Below are 27,628 nucleotides of genomic sequence, written 5' to 3'. Positions count from 1 at the left end.
GCGACTCCTACAAGCAACACGGTCCCTGGTGCTTCCCAGGTGGAGAGCAGACAGCGGCGTGCAGAAGCCTGGGAGGCTGGGGGCTTTGGCATGAATGACATTAAGCTGGCCCTGCTGGGCAGGGAGGGAGCGGGCAAGTCCGGTAAGTGACTGGTACCTCTCTGCTGTGAGTGTGTGTCTCTGCACAGCATCTCGACAACCAGACTGAAAATACACTGAGGGCACTGAATGAAAATGTACAAAAAAGTAACTTACCGTAAAACTACAAAACTCTTCTGAAATGTTGCAGTATAAAATTATGTGTGCACTGTGAGGAAAAAGAGTACCAGTTTGTACCTTTGCTTGTCACTGGGGCTGTACCCTCAAGGGTCTGCCAATAGTACCCTTAGCTGTTGGTAATTGTACCTTTTAAGATACAGAAGTGAACTATCAGGAACTTTTGTGTACCATTGTGGGAACGCTGATGTTGTTTGTACCTTGGGGATGTTCCTTAGAGTCCATTTCTGTACCTTAAATCAAAGTAAAGGTTCATTTACCTACAGCTAAGGGTACAACTGGAACCCCCTCGAGGGTATCGAGGGTACAGCCCCAGCGACAAGCAAAGGTACAAATTGGCACTCTTTTTTTTTTACAGTGTGGCAAATACAGGCCAAATATGGGCAGTTAAAATTAATCTACTTGGTATAATAAATGCCCTCATTTTATAAAACAGCTTATTTTCCGCTACATTTTTTTCTGTACAGTGGTGGGGAAGAAGGCTGGCGCGGACTCCTGGAGTGAAGCTCGGTGCCGTTAAATATCAGGAATTAATTACCTGAGGTCCTTAAGGAGAGCAAATTAGGAAATGGGTGACAGGAGCAGCAGTGCCTGAGGCTAAATGCAGATGGGATGCTAGCAGGAGTAAATAAAACCGCAGAATCACTCTCTGAGCTCACGAGCAAGAGAGCATTTAGCAAAAATGCCCTTGTGGTGCGTTTATAGGGTGGTGGGGAATCACTCTCGCCTGTGAGACTTTAGTAATACTCAGTGGTCGTGCTGACCCCCAGAAGATTAACCCCAGAATGGTGTGGCCTGGTGCTGACCGTGTTGTTTGCCTTCCCCAGCTCTTTTGGTGAGGTTCCTGACAAAGCGCTTCATCGGAGAGTATGCGTCCAGCAGCAGTGAGTGCTCACCTTGCCGTGTCGCCCCTCCATGTGGCCTCAAAGTGTCTGCGCGTTCACATCGGTCCTGCGCATTGGACTGTGCTCTCCGCGGTTATGATTTAAGTCCATCACATAAATGAGACCGTCTCTAAAAGAAGCATAAAGACAAGACACAGGCACTCCAGAACAGGCCGCTGCAGAGGTCATGTGACGCAAGCCCAACACGCCTCTTGCAACAAGAAAGAAATTTCCACTGGAACGGCCTGATAATTGCTCAGTGAAATTAGGGTCATGTTACCCTTTCCCCATTATTCATTTTATGTGCTTCCATGGGGTATATGATTCCAAACCCCTCTCATGAAGGCTGTTTTTATTAAATGCATTATTTTGCTTGCCAGCAGCATAAGCCAGGAGATGTTGCTCTGTACTGAACCCTTATGCGCGTCACACTCTATTACCCATTTTATGCAATGGCACTCAACTAGTGTTTATTTAAGACTTATTCATACTTTGACAAGAAATTACATAACCTGCCTATGTTCTTTGTATTAAAATGTCTATGGCCAACTTGCAATAGCCACAGAGTTGATTCTTTTATATTAAAAAGTTTCTTTTTCTGCTTTACAGATTTCTTATACCATAAAAGGTTCTCAGTAGATGGCAGGCAATTAAACCTGGAAGTCTTTGATCCGTGTTCTCAGGTATATACTTATGTCATCATACGCTCCTCCGGTGGCGTGTAATGCTGAACCATACTGGGTTTTAAATTGGCTTCCATTATTGCGGTCCAGCCTGCTTTGCTGCACACTACAAAGGAAATTCCACTCTTTCACATGAATGCATGTTTGTGCTCCATTTAGATTCGATCAGTATAGCACATTTTTGTAGTTGTAGTGTTTTTTTTTACTTTCTGAAGTCATGCCCTGCAGCTGTACATATCAGGGACTTTACCTTTAAAAATTTGGCAAGACAACATAAGCTGATCACTGATTAATGCAGCTACATCTGGGACATGTGAGGCGATTTTATACAATGGTTTTCCCTTTATTACGAAGTCTGGAGGCTGCAGTACAAGACTGTACACTAACCTCAGCTGTTATAACTATTAAGCTACAAGGGAGGGAAAATGGCAGCGTTAAACTGACAATTACACTCCCAGACACATGACTGGCAAAGCCGAACATGGGGCGACGCATATAGCGCTTCTGAAGGTCAGCTGGTAATTAGGGGCGAATGAAGGGTTGAAGAATGTGCGATGTGCCCTACCAGAGATAGACAGATCGATAGATAGACAGGCATACTCAATTGATCCCAATGGGGAATCTGCCTGCATACTGAGTGCACAGATACAAACAAATAGTGCAAAACCACAAGTATGAGACGATGTGTACAGCACAGATAAGGTTGTGCAAAAATAGGTAGGAGCCTGTATGAATGTTCATGGATGTATGTAGTCTTACGTGGTTATGCAGTGAACCGTCGCCTGTTTTCTGTGTCATCCTGGAAGGTGTCACAGCTGGGATGGGAGTTGGGAGGATGCAGTGTAGTGCGTGATGGCTTTACCATGTTAAGCTGTATGAGAACTGTACCCCCACCCCACCCTAAACCCTGGCAGAGGGTGGGCAGCAGGTGCATCTTGGAGGAGCCTCTGGAATGGGCAGACGCTTTCATTGTGGTGTATGACATCATTGACCGCACGTCCTTCCTCGACGCCAAAAGCATCCTGCAGCGGATCAGGGAGGCCCGTACTTCCGACTGCAAGGGGTGAGTCCCGCCGTGACCCAGCGGCGGGGGTGAGCTGCTGACAGGAACCGCGTGATTGGGCTTTGATAGGCTAATGCTGTTATTCCCTGGACTGAAAGTGAAGCCAATCATATGGGACCTTCTGCCTGCACATACCAATCAAGCAGCATAACAGAAAATGCTCCATTAGAGTGCTGAACATGACTTTATTAGGACAAGGAAAACAGCAGCCATTAAAACATGAGATTTAACGTGATCACAGAGTCAAATGCCTGCTATGGAATATTGCCTTAATAAACATACTTGGTGGGTTTTGAGCCTCTGGGCCTTCTTAAGTTAATTATATCGTTAAAATAATTATTCTGCACAATTGAATTGGCCCCATAACAGCTATTGTCCAATTTTCTCTTGCATATTAATTAAAATTTGATAAAATATTAGCAGGACTCGATTTTTCAAGGACATTTACTACATGAAAGTCATTCGGATGTAATGCTAAGTAGAAGCACAAAATGATAGAATATGAGCTAATTACAACTCAACTGGAATCGCAGCCTGGTCCCAGTGCCACTTAGGATCCCTGCAAGATTAAGCATAAGGAGCTGCATCGTCGACCATCCTTTGGAAACAACACGCCTCTTCACCTGGCTTTTATTTTACTGATTTTTTGCTGGGGATGCTGATCAAAGCCAACATCCTGAAAGATAATTTGTAATGTCAGGAGATTTTATACTTAAATACTTTTATATGTCAGTTTAACTATTGTTATGAAATAGATTTTTTTCTATCTATTTAGTAGCAAAAAGTCTTCACCGTTCATCATACTCAGATAACTGCAAGATGACCACTGCTATCTAGAGACGTGTATCTACAAATGAGTGTTTCTTATCTGTAGAATGCATTATAAATCATTTCTGGTCATTCAAAACAAATAACATTAACACTTTCTATGAATTCCATTTCGATAAAAATCTATGAACACATTCTAACATATAATGCATTCATAAAGGACTATAAATATTTAAATAAAGGCATAACATATTATAGCCATGTTTATTATGTATTATAACTGCATTATGAAGTTCTTGTCTATAGTTCACTATAGATACCTTCATAATGCAGTACAAAGCATCCTTAATGCTTATACTGATAATTATAATGTATTATGAAGATATCTATAATGCATTATAAATAATAGCTTCAAGTAAAATGTTTCCCAAATACCTGTATTTTCTTTATACAGTTAAAACACATTATAGCAATAGAAACATACTGTTTGATGGTGCTGGGTTTGGAGCATGGTGAGCTAAATGGGTGAAGCAATGCTGTGATCTGTGACTGGCCTGGATGCTCATTGGTGGACTTTGGCTCGGCTCAGGGAGATTCCTGTCTGCCTGGTGGCGAACAAGCAGGACCTGTGTCACGCCCGGCAGGTGTACCAGGAGGAGGGCCGTCTGCTGGCCCTGGAGAACAAGTGCCACTTCCGGGAGGTGTCAGCAGCAGAGGACCACCAAGAGATCCTCAGCCTCTTCACTGAGCTCATTCGGCACGCCATGGAGCGTCTGAAGTGCCGGGCCGACCGGCGCCGCTACAGCGGCTCCAGGTCCATGGCCCAGCTCATCAACGACGTCTTTTGCAAAAGACGGAAGTCTGTGTGAGACAGGAGAGTCTTCACGGCCACTGAAGTCTGCTCTCCAGAGACATCCATATTTTAATGAGAAATGTTAGCATTAAAATGCTAATCTGTCGATGGCACACTCCATCATTCTTACATATCTGGCCAGAAAGATAAGACTACAAAGCATATATGTCTCCTATTCAAAGAACCATAATAATTTTTGATCATTTTTGTATTTCCTGACAGTAATTATTTTAGTTTACTCATTTTTTCTTGCTTCTGCACAATGACATTTCCACAATTTTATGCATTTATTATATATCATAAATTTTCATTATATTGTCATATTTGTTGTTATTGTGTTCTGATAACATCCCACCCGGGGGGAGGCACTGCTCATGCGCCAGTAAAAGCAGTGGGATAGTTTTTTTTTTTTAAAACAATAAACGTATTCAATTTGATTTCAAAAGAAATGTACTCTTTTAACCAAAGGAAGACATAGCAATAATGTACTAATAAATGCTGCATTGATATGTTTGAGTAATGTATGTATTTCTCATTTTTAGCCTACGCTTGCTTATATTTTGCTGGGCAGCATCATGGCCAGTAGGTGTCACTGTTGCTTTGCAGCTCCAGATTTAGACGCATTGATCTAGCAGTATGATTCTCACTTTGGGTATGAAAGGCACAGGGTTCAAATCCCAGATGAGCCCTCCTGAAAGTCATTATAAGTACTTCCTGATCTTCCTCTGGTGTGTGGATTAGAGCTCTGCATCGGTAATCGGAAGGTTGCTGATTTGAATCCCATGGCTGGCAGGGTGACAACAAGCGTTACCCTCACTTGTGTTTGTGTGTCTCATAGAAGAATAAGATATGCAAAAATTAAGGAATATATTGTTATGAACTTGGGCATGGTGCAAGCAGAATGCAGTGACGATCCACTAGCGGATCCAAGACAGACGGGTTTATTAAGAACAAAACTAACCAAAGTCAATGGGAACAAATCCCAAAAAACAACAAAAAAAGAAATAAGGGGAAAACACTGCAAGCTGATGCATAAATAAACCCACACAGGGAAATAGGTAATACAGAGACTAGGGAGACAGGTAGAGTAACACTTGCAGAACAAATCACAATGACTGACTGGGGAAATCAATAAAGGCAGGTAATTAAATACACTGATACTGAGGACTAACAAAGTGCAGGTGTGAATAATCAAGAACAATCAATCAAACAAAGCTGGGAAACAGGCAACAGGTGGAATGAACTACAATAAATGAGCACTGGACAAGGGAACTTTAACAAACAAGTACAAACAGAACATAATAAAACAGAGCACAAGCACCCTAACTCAAAACAGAGAAGCAATGATAACTAATAACAAACACTAGAGAAAAACAAAACAGGTGAGACTGTCCTAAAACCCACAACCAGAGGGTTCTCAGCCTTGGATCCAAATGCTCAACCCATTAAGCTACACAGCAGTCTAAGGAATATGGAAAACACACTAGGGTTGAAAAGCAAGAGACAGAGAGCAGGGAAAAGGCAGAATAGCCAGCAATGGCTGCTGGCCAAGCAGGGAAAGGTTAGGGTTAGGGTTAGGTATAGGCACTGACCCTGACATATGTGCTTTTATGTAAGGCAAATAAAGTACACATACATTTTAATGCAGACAGTGAATCACATGGCTGTACCTGAATACATTCAGAACACAGACTAGATCAAGAGGTTCTGTTATGCCTTGGCTAAGCATAAGAATGGCTATGATGTGTGACCTAAGTGATTCTGAGTATGGTGTGATTGTTCGTGTTGGACTTAATTGGTGGTTCCAGCATCGCAGAACCAGTCTTCTTTCTGGGAATTCCACTCACTGCAGCATCTAGTGTACAGAGAATGGTGTGATAAACTGTCAGTCTGGGCACTTCTGTGTATGAAAACACCTCAGTAATGAGAGAGGTCAGAGGAAAATAGCCAGAATCATTAAAGCTAAATTGAAGGTCGCAAGTACAAAAATAACAGCTCAGTACAGTGCAGAATGGCCTCTCTTAATGGAAAAATAAAATATAATGGGCAGCACAGTGGGTAGGCAGCACTGTTGAATCCTGATGACTTACAGAAATGTTAAATCCGAGCCACATGCTGTCATTTGCTGACTATTACACCAGTGTTGTTTTTTTTTTGTTGGTTCAAACTAGCATAACGTAGGCATATACTGAAAATTGTTCTCTCTCTCGCATTTCTGAAGTACGCCTCATTTACTGTTACAGACTGAAAGTGTCATAGTAATGTCTGAAACAATGTTCTATGCTGTATTATAACCTTAAAAACCTGCACACTAAAACCTAAATCAAAAACTGCATTAATTTATATATATTTCAGTTAAAACTAAAAAGTTAAATGTGGACAACATGAATATGAGGAACATAATTACATAAAGATTGTATTTAAATGATCACCTCACGACATGTTAAATATGTAAATAAAAATAATCTCTTAATACAAATGAACACTAGATGGGGACAGACATCCGAAAATATTTTCGAAGGAACAGACAGAGGCTGAGGGGGCGGCACTATTTGCTCATATCCAGCGTTTTGGGCTCGTGTCGTACCTCTGCTGGGGGTGGGGGGGGGGGGGGGGGGGGGTGATTCCTTGTCCGATTTCCTGTCACAGTGCAAAGAAATGAATTCGGCTAATTAGGCACCTCGTAATTCCCCATAGTATACGAGTGTGCAAGTAGGTGTGTGCGCTGTGATAGACTGGCATCCATTCCTGGGTGCAGCCCAGCTTTGTGCCCTTTATTGACTATGATATGCTCCAGGCTCCACTCTGACTCTGACCCCAATAAGCGGTCAGAAGATGAATAGATGTCATTTACATTACTTTAAAATTTTATTAACCAGGAAATGCAATTACCCCACAATAAAATGGTAGGAAGAAATGATACATACCCATGCATATTTTGAACCGAAGTATTTTGAATAATTATGAAGTTATATTTACTATTAGCCTACATTTGAAGTCCATGTTCCGTTAAAACGGTTGCTGAGTAAAGAGAAAAAAACTATATATTTCAACATATATTTTTAGGGTATAATGAAAATATTTGAAAATTAAATCTACGTAACAGAATTACTTTTCCCAATACGGCTAAATTGAGGGAAATCACTTCTGGTGTACATTTTCCATTACGCACAAATTGTCTCAGTCCGCTTGCCGTAGTCCACCTTTCTGTTTTTCGCGTGTGAAAACTTTCAGACTACTACGTGCCATTCTTGAAGACTCAAAAAGACGCGACAGCAGTATCGCGGCAGCATCTGGCAGCGAGTCTTCAATATAGGCCCTGCAAAATAAGTGTACGGTAAATGTGTGTCTGTTGTTGTAACTAAAAAATTGTGTATGTTTTTTAGGAAACTCAAATGAGTGGGAAACGACCTAACATGTTGCTATAGCAACACACGCTCGAGCCGCCGTGTCCGTCCGTTTGCGTCCGCGCACTGATTCAACTCCGCAATATGAAATCCAATTACATGTATTAAACGAATACATGTGTGCCTAGTTATATATTGCTTGCCATCCCTAAATAGCCGACAAATCCAAGCCTAATTGTATTTAACGTTGTCTATAATTTACCCAGGCGGTATACCGGTTAGCCAGCTTCCTCGTTGTCAAACACAAAGTTATATGTTTACGCAGCACCTGCGGTATAATAATTCTAGCAGTCTTTTAGCAGCCCTGGATTTTTGAGACATTATGTTGTTCATTCACATTTAGTGGGATTTTTTCAGGGATTACTGCTTATTTGATTTTGAATTAACTAAACCAGCATCATCGAATTATAATTTTCAGTTTTAATGCTGTACGTCCTTTTGTGATTTGGTGTAATATATGGTTAGTTTTATTAGACATATCTATTAAAAGAAACGCAATCGAGACTGAAATGAAATGTAATTTACATGTATATTTTTTCTTATTATTTCTTATTTTTATTCTTATTTTTTAAACTCTTGAAGCTCCTTTTGGACTTGGTTATTGTTACGTAATTCATACTTTAATATTGTTATTTAATGGAATAAATTGCATATCGAGAAGCCCTAGCAGTTACATGAACCAAACAAATGAAAATGTAACCTGCATATAGGGTGACTTCGCTGAAAAATGTGTAAAGGATTAGAACAAAATACACACAGAGTTTGGTGTAATTGTTAGTAGGCGGGAGATTTGCAGCAATGAGGTGGATCACTTTTCACCATCCGAGATGCAAATATAAAGTAAATTTAAGGAAATAACCGCGAATTCACTGATTCCTCAACTACTGTACCGGGAATGCAATAGTCGCCTTTTGATTCAAAGATACTGACCCTTCATCTACTGAGAGAGATCCCTAGCCTAGGTTTTACCTCAGCAATGCAAGAAATAAGATTCATACAGATAAAATGATCAGTATTTTTCTGTATACATCAACGATATAATTAGTATTTTTATTGGATTTATTATATGCCCTTTTTTGTTGCTAGGTAAACGAAAAGAAGCCAGCTATCCATTTTCATTATTAGGATTCAGTGAGCCATCTCCTGTGCTCATTTACAGTATGAACCTCAGAAATCATTCATTGATCTGAAATTGTCACTGGTTTGATGACATTCCATATTGATTCGTACGATGTCAGTTTCTCAAAATATACAGCTTTTCAGATACTCTGCAAAGATTGGGTCAAATACATGCTGAAGCAAGGCAGAAACAATTTTAAAATACATTGTTAGAAAAAATCAAATTTTACATGTTTGCTGTACAAAATATAAAATTAATGGACCTTGAATGGACCTTTGGAAATGCCAGATGGTTTAAGAGCAAAGGTGCCATTTCCAATCCTGAGGCCCCATAGCTTTGTAAGTTTCAGAGATGGTCTTCTATAATAATGCATCTACTAGTAAGCTGGTTTCTTATGCAAATTGTAAGTTCACTATCTTCTGACTTCAAAGGACTGCACTTATCTGGCACTGATGACTGGATGAAAAGAAAAAAATGTAAAGTTATTTTGATCAAAATTTCCTATTGGTCCTATAAATTAATTTGAATTTGGAAGCTGTTACCCATTGTTGTAATGGTGAACAAAACTATTTCCTGTGCTTTTATGGATAAGCAGCAGTTTGCATGGTGATTAACTGCTCGTTGTAGTCTGAAGATTGTTTCGTCATATTCCAGGGCCAGACTGAATCAGTACATAAAATGCCCAGCTGTACAAATGGATAACACCGTAGGTTGCTTTGTATAAATGTGTATGCTAACCAATATAATAATGCTAATTTCATTTACTGGTTTAATTTAATATAACAGAGAATTAACTATAAGAGTAAAATTAAAGCATTGCAGCTAGTTTGTATTCAGTAGAGGTTTCTTTACCCATTCCAGTGGGTCTTTAATCTGAAATGTTCTTCTCCTAGATGTCATCACAAAGTTTGAGGCTTAAAATTGGAATATTTATTTTACGTGATGTCTGTTTGCAGTTCCTGAGGTTTTGGAAAGTGCATTGTGCGGGGATTAGCCAAGATCGTGATTAAACCAATCTGAAATGCTTTTCAATTTGTTGAACGTTATCTCCTAGCAACATGTGGAGTCCTCTAAGCAAGCGGTGCAACTCGATTTTGTGCTTCCCCTGAGCAGAGCCCGTTCCTTCAGCTTGTGGGCAGTTATCAGCTACGACCTGAAAAGACAGAGAGGGTTTCGTGGACGGCTTGTTTGCAGTGACCTATAGTGATGGCTCCCCAAAAATAAAAAACAGCATCAGAGATTTTGATTATTATTCAAAGGTGATGCTACTAAGTTGTTTGGTTTGATGGGTAAAATGATGGTTTCAAACAGCTTAATGCCAGGGATCACATCTCAGTCTTTCATGATTGTACATAACATATGAGTCAAAAGTGATGGAAGAATGATTCTAAAATTATACAGTGAAATACTTTATAAATAATCTAGTAGCCAGCCTTCAAAATCACTGCTAGTGCTTGGATTGCTGGTGCTGTTTTATCTTAAAAAGGAAACATATTTCTAAAATTACTCTTTTAGTTTATCCCAGAACTGGTGTGTACAAAATACTATCATTCACTCATTAAGTCAAATGAACATCCTGTGCAATTCTGTTCTTTCCTAGTCTTTGCAGATTCAAAGCTTGCAACATTATTTAGAGTCGTTGCATGTAAAATCTTCCTCATCAGGTAATATAATTTCACGGTTTATTAAGGCTGTGAAGTTTATCATTTGTCATCAAAAGCCGCTTTCAGTATATAATTAAGTCACAGATAAAGAGGTTCAATGTTTTGGTTGAAGGCTCTGTGGATTTTAACTGTGTAGTTAATGCATTTTTTAAATTTAGGTTTTTACATTAATGGCCCCCATGTAATTTATGTCTGCGGTACATTTAAAGAAAGTGTTTCAAATTCTGTCGAAGTGAAATGCACCCTTTTGAAGTAAAAGCTATCCTTTGTTTGATATTGTGTAGACAGCTTGGCTACAGTGAAATGCAGCAAGCCCATGTAGGTGATGCTTGTTATGTAAGAGTTTAAAGAGTAGTCTGTGTCTTCATTGCCTCCTTGGAGAATAATCAGTGTTATGTACTCCCATGTGTGTGCTAATAGCCGTCATTTTCCATCCCCACGTAGTGTTGCTGCTGGTAGGTGTTTCACTGTTATCCTCCTCGCACAAAAAAAATAATAATTACTTGGTGGTTCCCGCTCCATTACACTGTTCCTTCATTTTAATTAGCACTTAAAAATGTAAATCTATGAACACATGCAGTTGTGATAGATTGATGGTGAATAAGGGTCTTACAGTTTCATTATAGGTGGAGGTTAAAAAAAGAGGAAGAATCAAGTGATAAAGTTAAATGTACCATATAGCAGAAACATTGTTTACAGTTTGCCTGTTGCCGGGAAGATGTGTGAGTGATGTGAGAGATGTGAGAGATGTGCCGGGAGAGAGCCAGAGAGCCACGGAGCGGGAGAGAGATGGGGGCACGAGAGGAAGCAGCTCCTAGCCAGAGCTGGAATTATCTTTGTGAGCCCAGGCTTCATTCCCGTGTCACATTTAATTTGTGTTTTGAGTTGAAACACAGAAACTGTGTTGCAGTCAAGGGAAACAGCGTGCGTAGCCCTGTGCAAACAATCGGTAAATAAACACTAATGGGCCTCTGACAGTTTTGTTAGAGGAATAAAACTGCAGGGGATCGATCGCTGACATCCTCTCGGCAATAATGACTTTTTACGCAGAGCTCGCCGAGATGGGGAAATCCTGAAGGCTTAGCAGGGGCCGTCATTGGTGCTCCCGTTTAACCTCCTGTTTCCTACGGCCTCTTGTTGTTAGTCATGACTGAACTGGTGATCAAATTGGTAAATGGCATTTTTCAGTTTTAACCTGACCCCTGAGTCACTGTGGACTGCCTGCTAAGTATTACATTAGATGCTGAAGCAGATGTCTGAAATATAACATTTTCACAGATGCCTCACTGTATTTATAATGCTAATGCAATTGGTAGTTAAGTGCTTATTAGAGTGAAAACCCCTTTGCTTTTGCAGGACTCGATGGCAGGAAGAAACGCTTACTGACATGGAACTCTGTGAGGCAAGTCGAGCTCAATACGCCCACATTGCCTCACTGTAATTTTGCTGCAGGTAACCAAAGCTCTCCTTTAGACCACCCCTCACCACACTGGGGGAGCAGTAATTAGGATCCCCAATGTCAAAAAAAAGCACACACCTACAGTATGACACACCAGTACACCCCGGCCTACAGCTGCTTTCCTTTCAACACACCTTGAAATGTGCCCTTTGCATGATTTCCACTGCTAACATGGAAGATGGATGTAGGTTTAATCTGGGGGCTGTTGTCTTTGTCTTCTGCATATGTATCACTCATCATGCTAATTTACTCATCAATAGCTATCTGTCAGGTCTTCTGCTTACAAAGGCTTAGCTCTGCCTGCTTTCATCCCCTGCCCTGACATTGTATACCCCTGGACAACACTGTGTCTATAGTAACGCCAAGTATGATAATGCCGCTGCTTCTGCTTCATCCAGAGACACATGCTGAATTGAGGTATCCTAGACTTTGTTGCATTTTGAAGGTCAGAAACTGTTATTTACTATGAAAACCTAATTATATCCGGTTGTATTACTTTGTCCAACTTCAGCGGTTCAGCTCGATATATAATTGAAAAGTCTGTGCGTGTAGCAGTGGTGACCTCATTTAAGGGTACCCTTCTCACCAAGCCGCCCATGTAACCTGACAGAAGCCCCCTCCCCCCGCACCCCCTTGCCCTGCTCCGACACACCTGCAGAGGAAGCCGGCTCCACGCTGCTCCCGTCACATGCTCCCGTCTCCACTAATGAGCTATGAATCGAGGTGATTTGGATATCCAGGGGCTGTCACAATCGTTTTGATTAGCAAATAGACAAGGCATAATGGGAGAGACAGGCCTGTTATGAGAGGCCTGTCTGTGACAAGTAATCCACCAGAGTGAAGAGGTTAAAGACACCGTTTCCTTGTTAATAATTAATTGCTGTCCGTGTGGTGGATCCACTCTACCTCTTTCCTTCATCGCTTGATAATTGCCTTACATTTAATTTGGCTTCGGAAAGTGTTTCTCAAGCTGAGTAAATTCTGCTTAATGGCAGTTAGGACCCTGTAGACACTGGGCTGTCCGGAAACTAATAGCAGATCAAGAATGTAGGTTAAATGTGTTATCTGAACGCCGGAAAACCTTGTGCCCCCTGCTGCCTGGGAGGGGCTTCAGGTCCCCCATGGCCCTGTCTAGGCTGAGAGGTTGGAAGATGGATGGATGGATGGATGGATGGATGTAACACAGAAATGGAAAAATGAAATATTATGTTACTTCAATTTGTTGTATTACAGGAAATAACATTTGAATGTGTGTATATTAATTATAAGTAAAGAAAATGCATATGAAGTGTTTATCCTTCAAAGAGAAATAAATTTTTTAAGGAGAAATTAAACATTTACAGCTACATTATATTATTAACTTTTAATTATTTGAATGAGTTGTAAATTAAATTTTGCAATTCCAACCAATATGTGCTCCAGCATTCATTCTAAATGTATTTCTATTTTTTTCTGCATAATCATATATTTAACATAATAAATTGTTTGCAAAGATAGCTACATTTTATTTATACTATTGTAATTATGGCAATGATTATCAAAATATTTATAATTAAAAAAATTGTGACAGAGTAAATCAAATTATTAAAAAGCAAATTTTGTGGACCTTGTTCAAAGAAAAATAAAAGACTGAAGCAATATGGCGCAACATATTATAAAACGGCAATATTTTGTATCTCTTCTTCTATCTCTATGAACGGTAAGTCTGTCCTTAATAATTAACTTCAGATTTTTAGTCATTGTAAAGTCCTTCGTAAATTCAGAAATTAGTGGGCAGATACTGTTTTGTCATCATGCTGTCAATGGGTTTAATTTGAGGCTGAGTGGCACTTACAGTAAACAGCGCGAGCGAGAGGCACTGCACCTCCAGCAGACGTGTCGGCACGGCGACACAGGCAGGCCACTTACTGAGGTGTTTAGCTATTGATTTCCCTCTGAAGGTTTCAAACTGCTGTGAATAAAAAGGGAAGTGCTTAGGATGAAATCAAGGATATTAACTTTGAAGTCAGTTTTCCTGTATGGTCTCTGATGAAAAGCCTGAGATAAATAGTAGACATTTTAATAGCAGACAAGATCCACTGCTGTGAATGATAAGCTCCAGGTGCCGGCTGCATGTAAACAGCACACTATTTACATATGACTCTTCTTCACCTTTGTGTATCCCTGCTTTTATTGAACGCTGTTTCCTTTTGAAAGTATTTCATTAGCCAGCAATGAGATGATTAGGAATGTTTTCAGTTCAGGTGTTTTCTCTGAGATCCAATCTAATACGTGATCTCTGGCTTTCCTTAGTGGATTCCTTCTGTCACCTTCTACACGAGAGCTCATTTTTTTTTGCTCCATCCTCCACGTCTGATTAGCATAAAGCCTTTTGTCATTAGATGCGAAGGGTGAATGCTTTGGAGACCGGCCGGAGAATGCCGTCCCAGTGGGTACGAGCAAGCAGCTCTGAGAGGAAGGTGCCCCACACGCGTGTGGAGGATGAGGCTGCCATCCAGGTACCGATGGTCCCACCCCACCTGCCCACTCCATTGTTCCTACACACACAAACCCCAACTCTCTCACTCCTCCCAAATGCCACCACCCCATCCCACACGCACTCTTACCTAATGACACAGGTGAGTACCAGTGCTCTCCCTTTCACTCAATACTCTGCCCACACAAACACCCTCTCACCATTCCTCTGCTCTCCACTCCAATCTTCTGATCCACTTCCTGACTTGGGGAGGGGGGCAGGAGCTGCTCTCTTTACCTGAATTTTAACAGGCAGGCCTCAGCTTTGCATGATAATAATCAAGTTAATTAATCCTGAGACAGAAGGAACTGCGCCTGCAACCTAATCACTGGTAACTGATTATCAGTCCTATGTTCTACAGCTCCAGAGAGGACGAAACGTCCTTCTCCAGAACACGTGTAATGTAAGACACATCTTAGGATTTAGGCTCCTCTGAATATGGGCTAAGAGGCTGGAAAATAACTTAACTAAGCTGCTTGTGATGTCATATGAAGTGGCCCTTTGGGTAAACAGTACAAGTGAATAGTGTTGCAGATGCTGTTCTCTCTCATACGTTTGTAGCAGTTGTACTCATTTGGGAGAAAGCTGGGAAAGGGCAGCTTCGGGGTCGTCTATGAAGCCACCCACATGCAGACCCAGAAGAAGTGGGCCATTAAGAAGGTCAACAGGGAGAAGGTAAGCCCATGGCGCTGGAAAACCTGAAAGGCCTGCCGCACAAGTCGGCTCCCTTAGCCGGCTGTGAAAGGCCTGCCGCACAAGTCAGCTCCCTCAGCCGGCTGTGAGCAGTGCTGGATGGGTTCGGGTACTGTACTTGGTTTGAGGTGATCCCTGAATAAGCTCTGGAGACCACATCTCTGCGCAGGCTGGAAGCTCTGGTGTGATGCTGCTGGAGAGGGAGGTCAGCATACTGAAACGTGTCTACCACACTCATGTCATACACCTGGAGGAAGTGTTAGAAACACCAAAGGTAAGCAAATACCACTGGCCGGGCTGTTTCTCCAGGGGGCACTCAACATGCTACCATCATGGACACCCTGGCTTTAAAATAAAATAGCTAGTCTAATTATTTACAATAGGCTCCAGAGCCCCTGTGACCCGGAATAGGACAAGCGGTTAGAGAAGATGGATGAATGGATAATTGTTTACATAGTACCCTAAGAACCACACCAGCTCAGACAATAAATGTACTGTATCATAGAGTATACTTCCATCCACAACCCTCTAAAACCTGTAAATAGAGAAATTAGGATTCTGTCAAACAATAATGTCACAAAATGTATTCCAGATTTTGTCATTTTTGGGTAAAAATACATTGTGTTACATCTACATAATTAACAGGCAGTAAATAATATTCAGTTAAGTTTCCAGCTGCTGGCTTGTGCAGCTGCCATCAGGAGTGTCATCAGAGCCAAGTGCGGGCCGTTGCAAAGCCTGCGCAGCCCTGCGCGCTCCTATGCGGCCCTTCAGCTGCTTACACACACGTCCCGTGCCCGTGCTCTGTCACAGAGGACGTACCTGGTGACCGAGCTCTGCGAAGGGGGAGAACTTAAGGAGCTTCTGCAGAAGAAGCAGCGCTTCACCGAGGAGGAGAGCCGGCATGTCATCAGCAGCCTGGCAGAGGCCATCGTCTACCTGCACAAAATGGGTAAGACGTGCTAGATCGATGTCAAGGCGCCGAAATGAGAAATCACTGACAAACTGTTACTGTGCCATCGGCGTACATCCTAACATGAGGAGATTGAGCAAAAAAAAAACTTTTTTTCTCTTCCTGTTTGTAAACCTGTTGTAGACCATCTACTTCAGTCTCCAGCAAGCATAGCTGACGTTCTGTTAGTAAACGGATGTAGCTTAGTGACATCAGATCTCCGCTCTTTGTGTTTGCTGACATTTGATAATCAAGAGCACTGACACCACATTATGGCTCCTAGTCATTATACCACTTAGCTAATTTTAATAATGAGCTAATGATGTATAACAGCCAGACATAAAAACAGACCTTTGTAATTGAGTCTGATGGGTTTATTTGCAATGTATTTTTCCACAGCAGTGAAATCTATAGTTAGAGGCAATTTAGGATGTTGCTCAGCAATAAGACTTCATTACATGTGGCTAATGACTAATTAGCAGCAAGTAGGTTATGAATACTGATTAATAGGTGTGTTTACTAAGAGTCCCCCAGAGCATGTGTCTGTCTGTTCTTTAAGACACAAGAAATGATGGTAATGCATTTCCGCTGGCCCTGTGTGAGTGATCAAATATTAAGTGCCAGAGTTTTATGTCTGATAATATCATGCGTATGTCAGTCTTGATATGCTAATCATGTTCTGCCTTCATGACAGAAAATATTTTGAATGAAAAATTTAAAGCAGAGTGAATCCCTGGACTTCAAGGGTTGGACATCTGCAGACTTTAGAATAAATTTTAATTAGTGCCTGCTTTACACCTGAACCACAGCCTGAATATGACTTCAGTTAAGCAATTAAGAGCTGAGGCCGGCCAAAAACCAGTTCAGAAACCATTGGATGGTCCTCAAGGGAAGCTGTTTCACAAAAGTGTTTGCATTTATGCATTACGTAGGTGTATTGTGAGGCTTATGAATCCTTTGAGATTTTAATTATATATATTTTAGCCAGAATCTTGCTTGACCTTTGATTGATATTTTTGCACTTTTTGGACACCTTTTCTGTGTATATGAAAACAAAATATTTGATTCCAATTCTGCAAAAATAGGCTCCTTCTCTGCTGACATTTACCAGTCCTCACATTTAATGAGGAGTGCAGCTCAGTGTATGGGGGACAGACGTCCTCCTATTCCCTGCTCGCAAAAACCAGGCGTGCTCAACTTGAAGACTCCAGAGGACAAAACTTCCCAGGAAGTAATATGTGGTCTGACACTTTATTTTCCATCCCATCAAGTCAGGCTGGCGCCGGCATCGATTATAACCTTTTAGCTCCCTCAAAACACTCCAGTTGCAGCATTATCTAGCACATCAGCAAGAGTGAACATTATGCGCTGTGCCGTACTGTTTTCAGAATGAAGCAAATAATGATTTGTCACAATACATTTCTTTTCTGTCAGGGCACATTGAGGTTAATGGCTCTCGGGAGATGTGGCAATTGCGCTTAAAAAAATTGTCAACTGCTACCCGCTATTCCACTGATGGCAAATTAGTCATGCCCCTAGCTGACGACTGCTGCATTCGGGGGGGCTGGGTCACCTGTTATACCAAACACGGTGAAGAATTTCCCATTTGGTGTGAAGAAGTCCGCTCATAAAATTACCCCTCATTGGAATGTATTAATCATCGTGTTTGGATACAGAATTAACTCAACTTTGCTAATAGTACTAAGTAGTAAAACCATTTTAAGAATGTAACTTTAGTAACTTTTGTGTTTTGCCCTTTTTGTGAATAATTTTGCTGGTTTCAGATATCGTCCACCGGGACCTAAAACTGGAGAACATTTTAGTCAAGAGTTACCACAGTAGTGATGGAAATGAGATGTTCAATATCAAGGTAAGGAAGCAGCCAACTGGAGATGAATGAGCCCTTGTTATAAGGGATAGTATTACACTTAATCCCTGCTAGGGCTGTTTAGGAGCCCTTTCAACTACTTGTCTCCCTTTTTGGCCCCATTATCACCTAAGGTTTGCACCAATATAATGCCAGGAAGAACGATGAATCAAGATTGTCTATGAAGGCAAATGGGTGCCTACAGAGCTGCCTTTGTACAACAGACAGATAAAATAGGCTGGTGCTGTAAGGAAGCTCCGTATGGCATGAATTAAATAGGCAGTGTTTAAAGACAGCTCCATCCTGGCACCTGATAAAGGCACCTTATCTATCCAGAGACGCTCATTTCTCCTCCAGTCCTATCTGCTCTGTTTGGCTCCAGCCGCTGGATGTTCTACTGAAGCCACATGTATGGATTGCGTGTGATGTTTACTCATCCCAGATAAGAGCATATTGGGCCTTTTCAAAAGGGTCAAATGTAAATTAGAAATATTCAATAATGCCAAAACGCATAATACTGGTACAAAAAAAGAACTGGGATTAAGTGTTTCATGGATTATCCCGAGGAACTGATGTGTGTGAAGCAGTGGAAATGTTAACAAATTCATACTGCTGCTTCCTGTTTAGTAGTACTAAACCTCAGTTGCCAGTTTGGAATCACATGGTCCCCATTGGCATTTCCTATTGGTCAGTAAGGTAGGGCTTGTTCCAGGGGACTAAAGAGAGGAAAAGGATGCGGTGGGTGACTGTAATGCTAAGCTGCATGCTAGCCTTATGCAGCACGTTTCCTCTTTCCCCCCTACAGGTGACGGACTTTGGGCTCTCGGTGCAGAAGGGTGGGGTGGGCAGTGAGAACATGCTTCAGGCCACCTGTGGGACTCCGGTCTACATGGGTACAGCACGCACACACATGCCTGCCTCTACTCATGACCTTATAGCACACTGTCTTGCTTTCATTTTCCATTTGCTATGGCCCTTTTTAATTGGCTGTAAAGGCATATTTATAAAGGGTGCTGACGACATGATAAGTACACGAGCTCTCATTTAAATGTTATTAGAGGTACAGACAGTATACAAAGGCAAGTAGTTATGCGGCCTAACAGGTCATTCTTAGCAGAATGAGAGTTTACCTCACAGCTGACTGTAATGAGGCATGGTGCCCATTTGTCTCTCAGCACCAGAGGTGATCAGCGCTCACGACTACAGCCAGCAGTGTGATGTGTGGAGCATCGGGGTCATCATGTACATGCTGTAGGTAGAATTCCTACCACAAGGAGGCTCCACTCACACCCCAGTGGGGTTCTCAGTTCATTATGCACTAGCTACTATGTGTGCTCATATCTAAAGTCAGTCACTTATTAGACTTCTTTTTTAAAATGGATATGTATGCACCTTCTAAAGAGTGCAATAGTGCTTTCCTTCATGTAACTTTAATATTGTACAGTCATATGTTGGTTAACGACAATATGTTCTGAGAAATGTGTCATTAGGCAATTTTGTTGCCGTGCAAATATAGAGTGTACTTAAACCTAGATGGCATAGTGTACAGTAAATTTTTTTTTAATAAATAGAAAGGGTACATTCTAATGATAAAAAATACAGTATAGTAAATACATAAACCAGTAATGTTGTTGTTTAGTAGGTTTGTTTACGCCAGCATCACCACAAACACATCAGTGTGTGGTGCTACAATGTTATGACGGCTACGGTGTGAGTCGGCGATAGGAATGTTTCAGCTCTGTTATGTTACGGGACCACTGATGTATATGCAGTCTGTTGTTGATCATGCAGTGCATAAACTTAGTCAATTTGGTTTAGTTACTTTGTTTCAAAATCATGCATCAAACTGTAGAACAGTGGTCTCAAACCTCCATCCTCTTTTACAAAGAGAGCTACTTTAATAAATCTGGGGAGCTACTGAGTCGCAGTGGTACCCTATATTTTGACAACCAGGGGGAGGGGTCCCCTGCAGTAGATGTTGATGATCGGGAAGGTTCTGGGATTCTGCTTGACCCGTGAACAGCCATTGACTGGTTTAACCGGTTGACCTCTGCTGTAGAACCTTCCTTCTGGTGTTGGTTGAAGAGTGCTGCATGTAGAACATGGTAGAATATGATGTGCACCTCTGAGATCAAGTTCTTCCACTGAAGGCTGTGTGGGGAGCCTCCCTTCATGTCCAGCTCTGAGGACAAGCTGTTTGAAATCATCACCAAGGGAGAACTTCTCTTCACTGGCCCCATCTGGGACACTATCAGTCATGGAGGTAACTTTCTGCTCCTTTTCTTGACTGGAGCTTTAAAAAAGTATGGAAACTTTTTAAAAACTGTACATTTGCCAAGGCATCCTGCACTCATGATTAACGGAAGTCTTTCCCATGGAGTAGCATACCTCATTGGGTACAAAAACTTTAGAGAAATACTAAAACCTTGATTTATCAAACTACCCAGAGAGACCTGTTATTCGTGTTCTTCTATCTATTTCAATACTTTCCCTGAGTTTGTACTCAGTATTTTATCAAGTGAGTGTGTGTATATTTGAGTCTATATTTTACAAGTTATTTGACAATTTGTCATTATTTGTTAAAGTATACAAGTTATTTGTAATTTGTCAATATATATAAGAATCCAAATGATGCCCAAAATGCACATTAAGTGAGATTATTTGTTCTTTTTCTTCTAATAAGCCAAGAAGGTTCTGTGTTGTTTGCTGAAAGTGGATCCTGCTCACCGCATTACAGCCAGTGAGCTGCTGAATAACCCCTGGATCACTGTAAGGGCAGCAGGATGTATTGTACTCCTTTCTCTCTCCCTGTGGGCGGGTCAGTGTGTGTGTGAGAGGGAGTAACAGTAAATGTGTGTGTGGGAATGAGTGAATATACATGTATAGGTGAGTGAGTGAGTGAGCAAGCGAGTACAGGTGAGAGTACAGTACACAGCCCTAATGGTGTGGGCTCCTGTGAGTGTGTGTGTATGTGTGGGTGATTGAGTGATTGTGTGAGTGAGTGTGAGTGAGAGTGCAGTGCGCAGGCCTAAGGGGGTTCCTGTGTGTGTGTGTGTGTGTTAGTGAGTGATTGTGTGACTAAGTGAGTGAATGAGTGTGTGTTGTGAGTGAATTAGTGAGTGTGTGAGTGAGTAAGTGTGTGGGTGTGAGTGCAAAATTCAGGACTAATGGCACAGGCTCGAGTGAGTGAGTGAGTGAGTTAGTGAGTGAGCAGTGCAGAGGCCTAGTGGGGCAGGATCCTGTGAGTGTGTGAGGTACATTAGCAACTGTGAGTGTATGAGTAAGTGTATAAATGAGTGTGTGAATGAGTGAGTATTTAAGTGAGACTGCGAGTGAGTGTGGGTGCCTAACAGTGCGGGCTCCTGTGCATGGCAGGGTGACACCTCCACCCCCGAAGTGATGCCCACCAACGTGCTGGAGATGATGCGTCAGTTTCGTGATGAGCCCGAGGAGCCTGCGGTGTGGGACGGCCTCCATGGGCTGTCGCTCAGCAGCCCTGCCCGAGAGCCCCGTCGGCAGGCAGGGGGCGGCTGCATGGGCAGCGGGGGGCTCAGTGGCAGCCAGGCCTGCCCCCCCCCCAGAGAGGTAGTCCATCGAGCCCCTGGCCGGATGCTTCTCACTGCTCTCTGTCCCCTGCATCGCATTCCCAAAGCTGCTCAAAGCGAGCATCAGCATTCCTGCTCACGCCTTTTGCCACAATCTCTCCTCTTTGCATTTAGCTATGTCTGTCATATGAAGCGTATGCCTTTTCAAAAGTCTGCATGATCCGTGTGAAATGGAAACTCTGTAAGCATTTCAAAGCGTCAGTGCGAGTGTGGTGTACGCTGTAGGTGCTTGGGCCAGATGGAGATTCGCACACCATAGCTGCTGAACAGCGACAGAGGATGAAGACCATCATCTCCTCGGCCAATGGTGCTACCAAAAGGGCTGGAGCAGAGGGAAGGGCCTGCAGCTCTGTGAGTGTCCATGGTCTAGCCACAAGGGGACATGTGCAATCTGTACACACAGCCGGGTACACACAGCCACGCATAAACAGCTGGGTACACACAGCCGGGTACACACAGCCACGCATAAACAGCTGGGTACACACAGCCGGGTACACACAGCCACGCATAAACAGCTGGGTACACACAGCCACGCATAAACAGCTGGGTACACACAGCCGGGTACACACAGCCACGCATAAACAGCTGGGTACACACAGCCACGCATAAACAGCTGGGTACACACAGCCGGGTACACACAGCCACGCATAAACAGCTGGGTACACACAGCCACGCATAAACAGCTGGGTACACACAGCCGGGTACACACAGCCACGCATAAACAGCTGGGTACACACAGCCACGCATAAACAGCTGGGTACACACAGCCACGCATAAACAGCTGGGTACACACAGCCGGGTATACACAGCCACGCATAAACAGCTGGGTACACACAGCCGGGTACACACAGCCACGCATAAACAGCTGGGTACACACAGCCACGCATAAACAGCTGGGTACACACAGCCGGGTACACACAGCCACGCATAAACAGCTGGGTACACACAGCCACGCATAAACAGCTGGCTACACACAGCCGGGTACACACAGCCACACATAAACAGCCGGGTACACACACAGCCACGCATAAACAGCCGGGTACACACAGCCACGCATAAACAGCTGGGTACACACAGTCGGGTACACACAGCCACGCATAAACAGCTGGGTACACACAGTCGGGTACACACAGCCACGCATAAACAGCCGGGTACACACACAGCCGGGTACACACACAGCCAGGAACACACACAGCCAGGTACACACACAGCCAGGTATACACACAGCCACGCATAAACAGCCGGGTACACACACAGCCACGCATAAACAGCTGGGTACACACAGCCGGGTACACACACAGCCACGCACACACACAGCCACACATAAACAGCTGGGTACACACAGCCGGGTACACACAGCCACGCATAAACAGCCGGGTACACACACAGCCGGGTACACACAGCCAGGCATAAACAGCTGGGTACACACAGCCAGGCACACACATAACTGCACCACAGCCTAGCACACATACAGCCGCACACACAGCCAGACAAACACAGTAGGGCACATACATACCTGCACACACAGCCAAGAACTCGCAGTCACAGACGCAGCCGAGCACACATACAGCCCCACAGACACAGCTGGGCACACACACATAGAGCCTGGCACACAGCCACGCATAAACAGCCGGGTACACACAGCCACGCATAAACAGCTGGGTACACACAGTCGGGTACACACAGCCACGCATAAACAGCCGGGTACACACACAGCCGGGTACACACACAGCCAGGTACACACAGCCAGGTACACACACAGCCAGGTACACACACAGCCACGCATAAACAGCCGGGTACACACACAGCCACGCATAAACAGCCGGGTACACACACAGCCAGGTACACACAGCCAGGCATAAACAGCTGGGTACACACAGCCAGGCACACACATAACTGCACCACAGCCTAGCACACATACAGCCGCACACACAGCCAGACAAACACAGTAGGGCACATACATACCTGCACACACAGCCAAGAACTCGCAGTCACAGACGCAGCCGAGCACACATACAGCCCCACAGACACAGCTGGGCACACACACATAGAGCCTGGCACACAGCCGCATACACAGCTGGGTACACACACAGCCGGACAGACACAGCCACACACACATAGCAACACACACGCAGCTGCACACACAGCCGAGCACACATACAGCCCCACAGACACAGCTGGGCACACACACATAGAGCCGGGCACACAGCCGCATACACAGCTGGGTACACACACAGCCGGACAGACACAGCCACACACACGCAGCTGCACACACAGCCGGGCACACACACAGCTGCAGACACAGTCGGTGACACACAAATGCAGACACAGCTGCACACACAGCCATGTGCATACAGCCACACACACAGTCACAGACACAGCCAGACACAAACAGCTGAGTACACCTATAGCCACACACACAGCCACTGACACAGCCGGGCACACACAGCTGGACACATACAGCTACAGACACAGCCAGGGACACACCACCAAAGACACGGCTGGGCACATACAGCCCACTCCCACCATGCCATCTCTCTGTCCCACATGTTACCGTGAGCTTTCTCAATTCCTGTAAAGCCTAATATTCTCAGTCCATTGTAAATGTAAAACTGACATTATGATATTGTCTTGGATAAATCAAAAGTTTGGGCATGCCAAGCCGCTTCCAAAGGAGAGTTATAGTGTCGCATCACATGATCGGGCCACCTGACCTAAACACAGTAGAAATGGTTTTGGAGGAGTTCAACTAGAGAAAAGCGGCCAATGAGTAATCAGCATATGTTGGAAAAGCATCCCAGGAAGCCGCCTCATGAAAATAGTGTAGAGGAGGAAGTAAGGTCAGCCAGTCCCTGCAGCAATTGGGTTAAGGGCCATGCTCAAGGGCCCAATGGTGGGATCATTGCCAACTGCAGGATTTGAACCGGCAACGTCCCAACCCACAGAGCTGCCCCCCCAAACAAATTAATTTAAGTGCTTTTAATACTTTTTCGTTTAGTGTATAATTCCATGTATGTTATTTTATTTTTTTGATGCCTGTATAATTATTCTAAAATGTAGAGAGTAGTACCTTTCTATGGGTAGGCATGTCCAGCCTTTGACTGGTACTGTATGTGTGCAGTGTGCATGCTCTCCCCATATTAAACAGGTTTCCTCCTGCAGTCCAAAGACATGCAGAGAGGTGTATTTGAATTTCCCATAGTGTGTGTGTGTGTGTGTGTGTGTGCGGGCCTGTATCTGCCCTTTGTGTCAGTGTGTGTATGTGTGTCTGCCAGTGTCTGCACTGCGTGTGTATGCATGACTGTGTCTGCCCTGTGTAAATGTGTATGTGTGTGCCTGTGTCTGCCCTCTGTGTGTGTGTGCGTGCCAGTGTCTAACCTGTGTGTGTGCATGCCTGTGTCTGCCCTCTGTGTCAGTGTGTGCATGCCAGTGTCTGCCCTCTGTATGAATGTGTGCGCGCCAGTGTCTGCCCTCTGTGTGTGTGTACGTACCTGTGTCTGCCCTCTGTGTGTGTGTACGTACCTGTGTCTGCCCTCTGTGTGTGTGTACGTACCTGTGTCTGCCCTCTGTGTGTGTGTACGTGCCTGTGTCTGCCCTCTGTGTGAATGTATCTGTGCCTGCCCTCTGTGTCAGTGTGTACGTACCTGTGTCTGCCCTCTGTGTGTGTGTGCGTGCCTGTGTCTGCCCTCTGTGTCAGTGTGCACGTGCCTGTGTCTGCCCGCCTGTGTCAGTGTGTGTGTGCCAGTATGTACCCTATGTGTGTGCACGTGCCTGTGTCTGCCCTCTGTATGAATATGTGCGCGCCTGTGTCTGCCCTCTGTGTGAATGTGTCTGTGCCTGCCCTCTGTGTCAGTGTGTACGTGCCTGTGTCTACCCTCTGTATGAGTGTGTGTGTACGTTCCTATGTCTGCCCTCTGTGTCAATGTGTGTTTCCCAACATGGTGCCCTCTGACAGACTGGCATTCAGAGGTTCCCTCCCATCTGCTCTGTCTCCTGGGATTCGGCCCCTGGCTCCTTGGATAAGCAGTTGATGAATGGATGGATACATCTTTATTTTCCAATGATATAGCATATGTTTCTGATTATATGACCAAAATACATTTAACTGGTTTGATTTGAACACGAATAACAAATCACAAATGGGACTTTAACTGAAGAGTAAGAATCACTCCTTATCTCTACCAGTAGGTGGTGCCAAAATTACCTGTCAGCAGTGCGTAGGAACCCTTGAAATGTGAACATATTATATTTTGTGAGCATCTGAGATAAGCAGTACTCTGCCTTGGCAGATCTATGGAGCCAGCAAAGCCTCCGGCCGAATGAACAGCAGATGCGGTGGCCCCCAGGAGAGGAACGGGGGCCGAGTCGCTGCTGTGGGGCCCTCCGCCAAGCAGGCACCTTGCCCAGGGAGGGCTCCCCTCTTGCCCTGCGGGACTGGGAACAAGTGCCTCAGGCTGTCCGCCAGCACTGCGACTAAAAAGGCAACGTAGGTTTTAGGAAGAAATCCCCCCGCCACCTCAAGTGCCAAAGGAAAGGGACACCACTGGAGATAAAGTCCATGGTGTAGCTGTGAAGTCTCATAGAGCACAAATTGCAGTCAGTTTCGCTCTACTTTCCCTGTATAGAACCAAATGTGTTCATGTCTTGTTCTTCAGAATTTAGTTCTTTTCTGTGCAAGAGTCTTACCCAACTTCCACTTTTGAATGAAATTGAATACATGCAATTTCTTTCCTCATCCACATAACAGATTCTGGTTCAAGATAGTTATCTACAGGGCTACAAATGCAGACTGAATTCCCATGGTGACCTTAAAAGGGAGAGCCTTGTCTTTTAAAATGTGACGAGTGGTAACTAGACCGCGTAGTGTTACAAATTCCAGTGTACATCACATGGTACAGTTGGCATTGTTTGCCGTGCCTTTGCTGGCCTCTCCCTAGTTGTCTGGGTTGACAGTATTTATGTGCTCTGAAAAAAGGATAAAAGATACAGGCTATATTTTATGAGTAGACTACATATTTTAATTAAAGTATCCATTACTTCAGACTTAGTAAATTCATATTACAAATGAAAAGCTTGCTGCAGAAGCTGGTGAGTTAGATGAGACAAAAATCACTGAATAAAATTTTATCTCAATGTCATTTTTCCAGACCAAATTTAGCAAAAACACTTAGCACTTTAATTTCTTTAATGTTGGGGTCAATCTTGCAGTTTCCAGATGGCTGCCCAGGCCTTTGTTTTGTATTATAAAATATTCTTGATCTGAGCTGTTAATAGAGATTTTATTTTATGAGTTTCCTTTTATTTAATTTGCATTTTCAAAACAGCTGTTTTGATATTAATTGAACCAAAACACAAATCCATAACAGAAGTCTTACAATCAGACTTCTCTGTTGTTTTAATTTTGGTATTTACAAAAAAAGGATAGAGACCATTACTTACACAAGACTTGGCATCTGTTGTGCTCATTTCCCTAATTACATCCCTTGATGAAACAATAGCAAATATATATGTAGAAAATATTAATTCATCTTCTACTGGAGTGAATTCAGAGATGGGTTCTTGACTGATTTGTCACGTTTTGCTTGAAAATTCCTCTAATCTAATTCGGTAGGGCACAGAAAGCTGAAAGGAAGACTCCGGAACTCTGCTGTTATAGCACAGGTCTGCCACTGTACAGAGAATAATCCCCAGTGCCCATATAATAATAAGAGAGTCAAGCATGACCAGAGAGTCTATTAAAATCCACCAATTCTGCACCTTGAAATGAATGCGCGCAGACACAGGGCTCTGTGTGTCTCCGTAGCACTGGCCACGGCCAG

General features: G+C 43.4%; 2 protein-coding genes and 1 long non-coding RNA gene across 3 annotated transcripts; 2 read left to right on the top strand and 1 right to left on the bottom strand.

Annotated features, from left to right (window-relative positions):
- The first annotated feature begins 16 nt into the window (after positions 1–16).
- Positions 17–4,560, top strand: rerglb (RERG/RAS-like b). The gene is made up of 5 exons (XM_023807271.2): positions 17–142; positions 1,104–1,160; positions 1,770–1,843; positions 2,758–2,906; positions 4,264–4,560. Exons 1-5 carry the CDS (start codon positions 91–93, stop codon positions 4,541–4,543), a joined length of 612 nt encoding a protein of 203 aa, XP_023663039.2. The 5' UTR covers positions 17–90; the 3' UTR covers positions 4,544–4,560.
- Positions 4,561–7,129: 2,569 nt separating this feature from the next.
- Positions 7,130–7,839, bottom strand: LOC111840345 (uncharacterized). Its single transcript, XR_002837388.2, has 3 exons — positions 7,700–7,839; positions 7,455–7,548; positions 7,130–7,167 (listed from the first exon to the last, which is right to left on the bottom strand). It is a non-coding gene; the product is annotated as an uncharacterized lncRNA (long non-coding RNA).
- stk33 (serine/threonine kinase 33) lies at positions 7,606–27,072 on the top strand. Its single transcript, XM_023805041.2, has 14 exons — positions 7,606–7,859; positions 12,075–12,120; positions 14,559–14,675; positions 15,254–15,367; positions 15,555–15,659; positions 16,199–16,337; positions 18,122–18,207; positions 19,010–19,097; positions 19,380–19,455; positions 20,355–20,467; positions 20,888–20,973; positions 21,580–21,789; positions 22,035–22,160; positions 26,099–27,072. Exons 2-14 carry the CDS (start codon positions 12,106–12,108, stop codon positions 26,297–26,299), a joined length of 1,476 nt encoding a protein of 491 aa, XP_023660809.2. The 5' UTR covers positions 7,606–7,859; positions 12,075–12,105; the 3' UTR covers positions 26,300–27,072.
- Positions 27,073–27,628: the final 556 nt, after the last annotated feature.

The sequence above is a fragment of the Paramormyrops kingsleyae genome, chromosome 11, assembly GCF_048594095.1.
Source record: "Paramormyrops kingsleyae isolate MSU_618 chromosome 11, PKINGS_0.4, whole genome shotgun sequence".
Classification (NCBI taxonomy): domain Eukaryota; kingdom Metazoa; phylum Chordata; class Actinopteri; order Osteoglossiformes; family Mormyridae; genus Paramormyrops; species Paramormyrops kingsleyae.
Note: the sequence above shows the minus strand (reverse complement) of the source record. Positions and strands in the feature narration are given on the sequence as shown.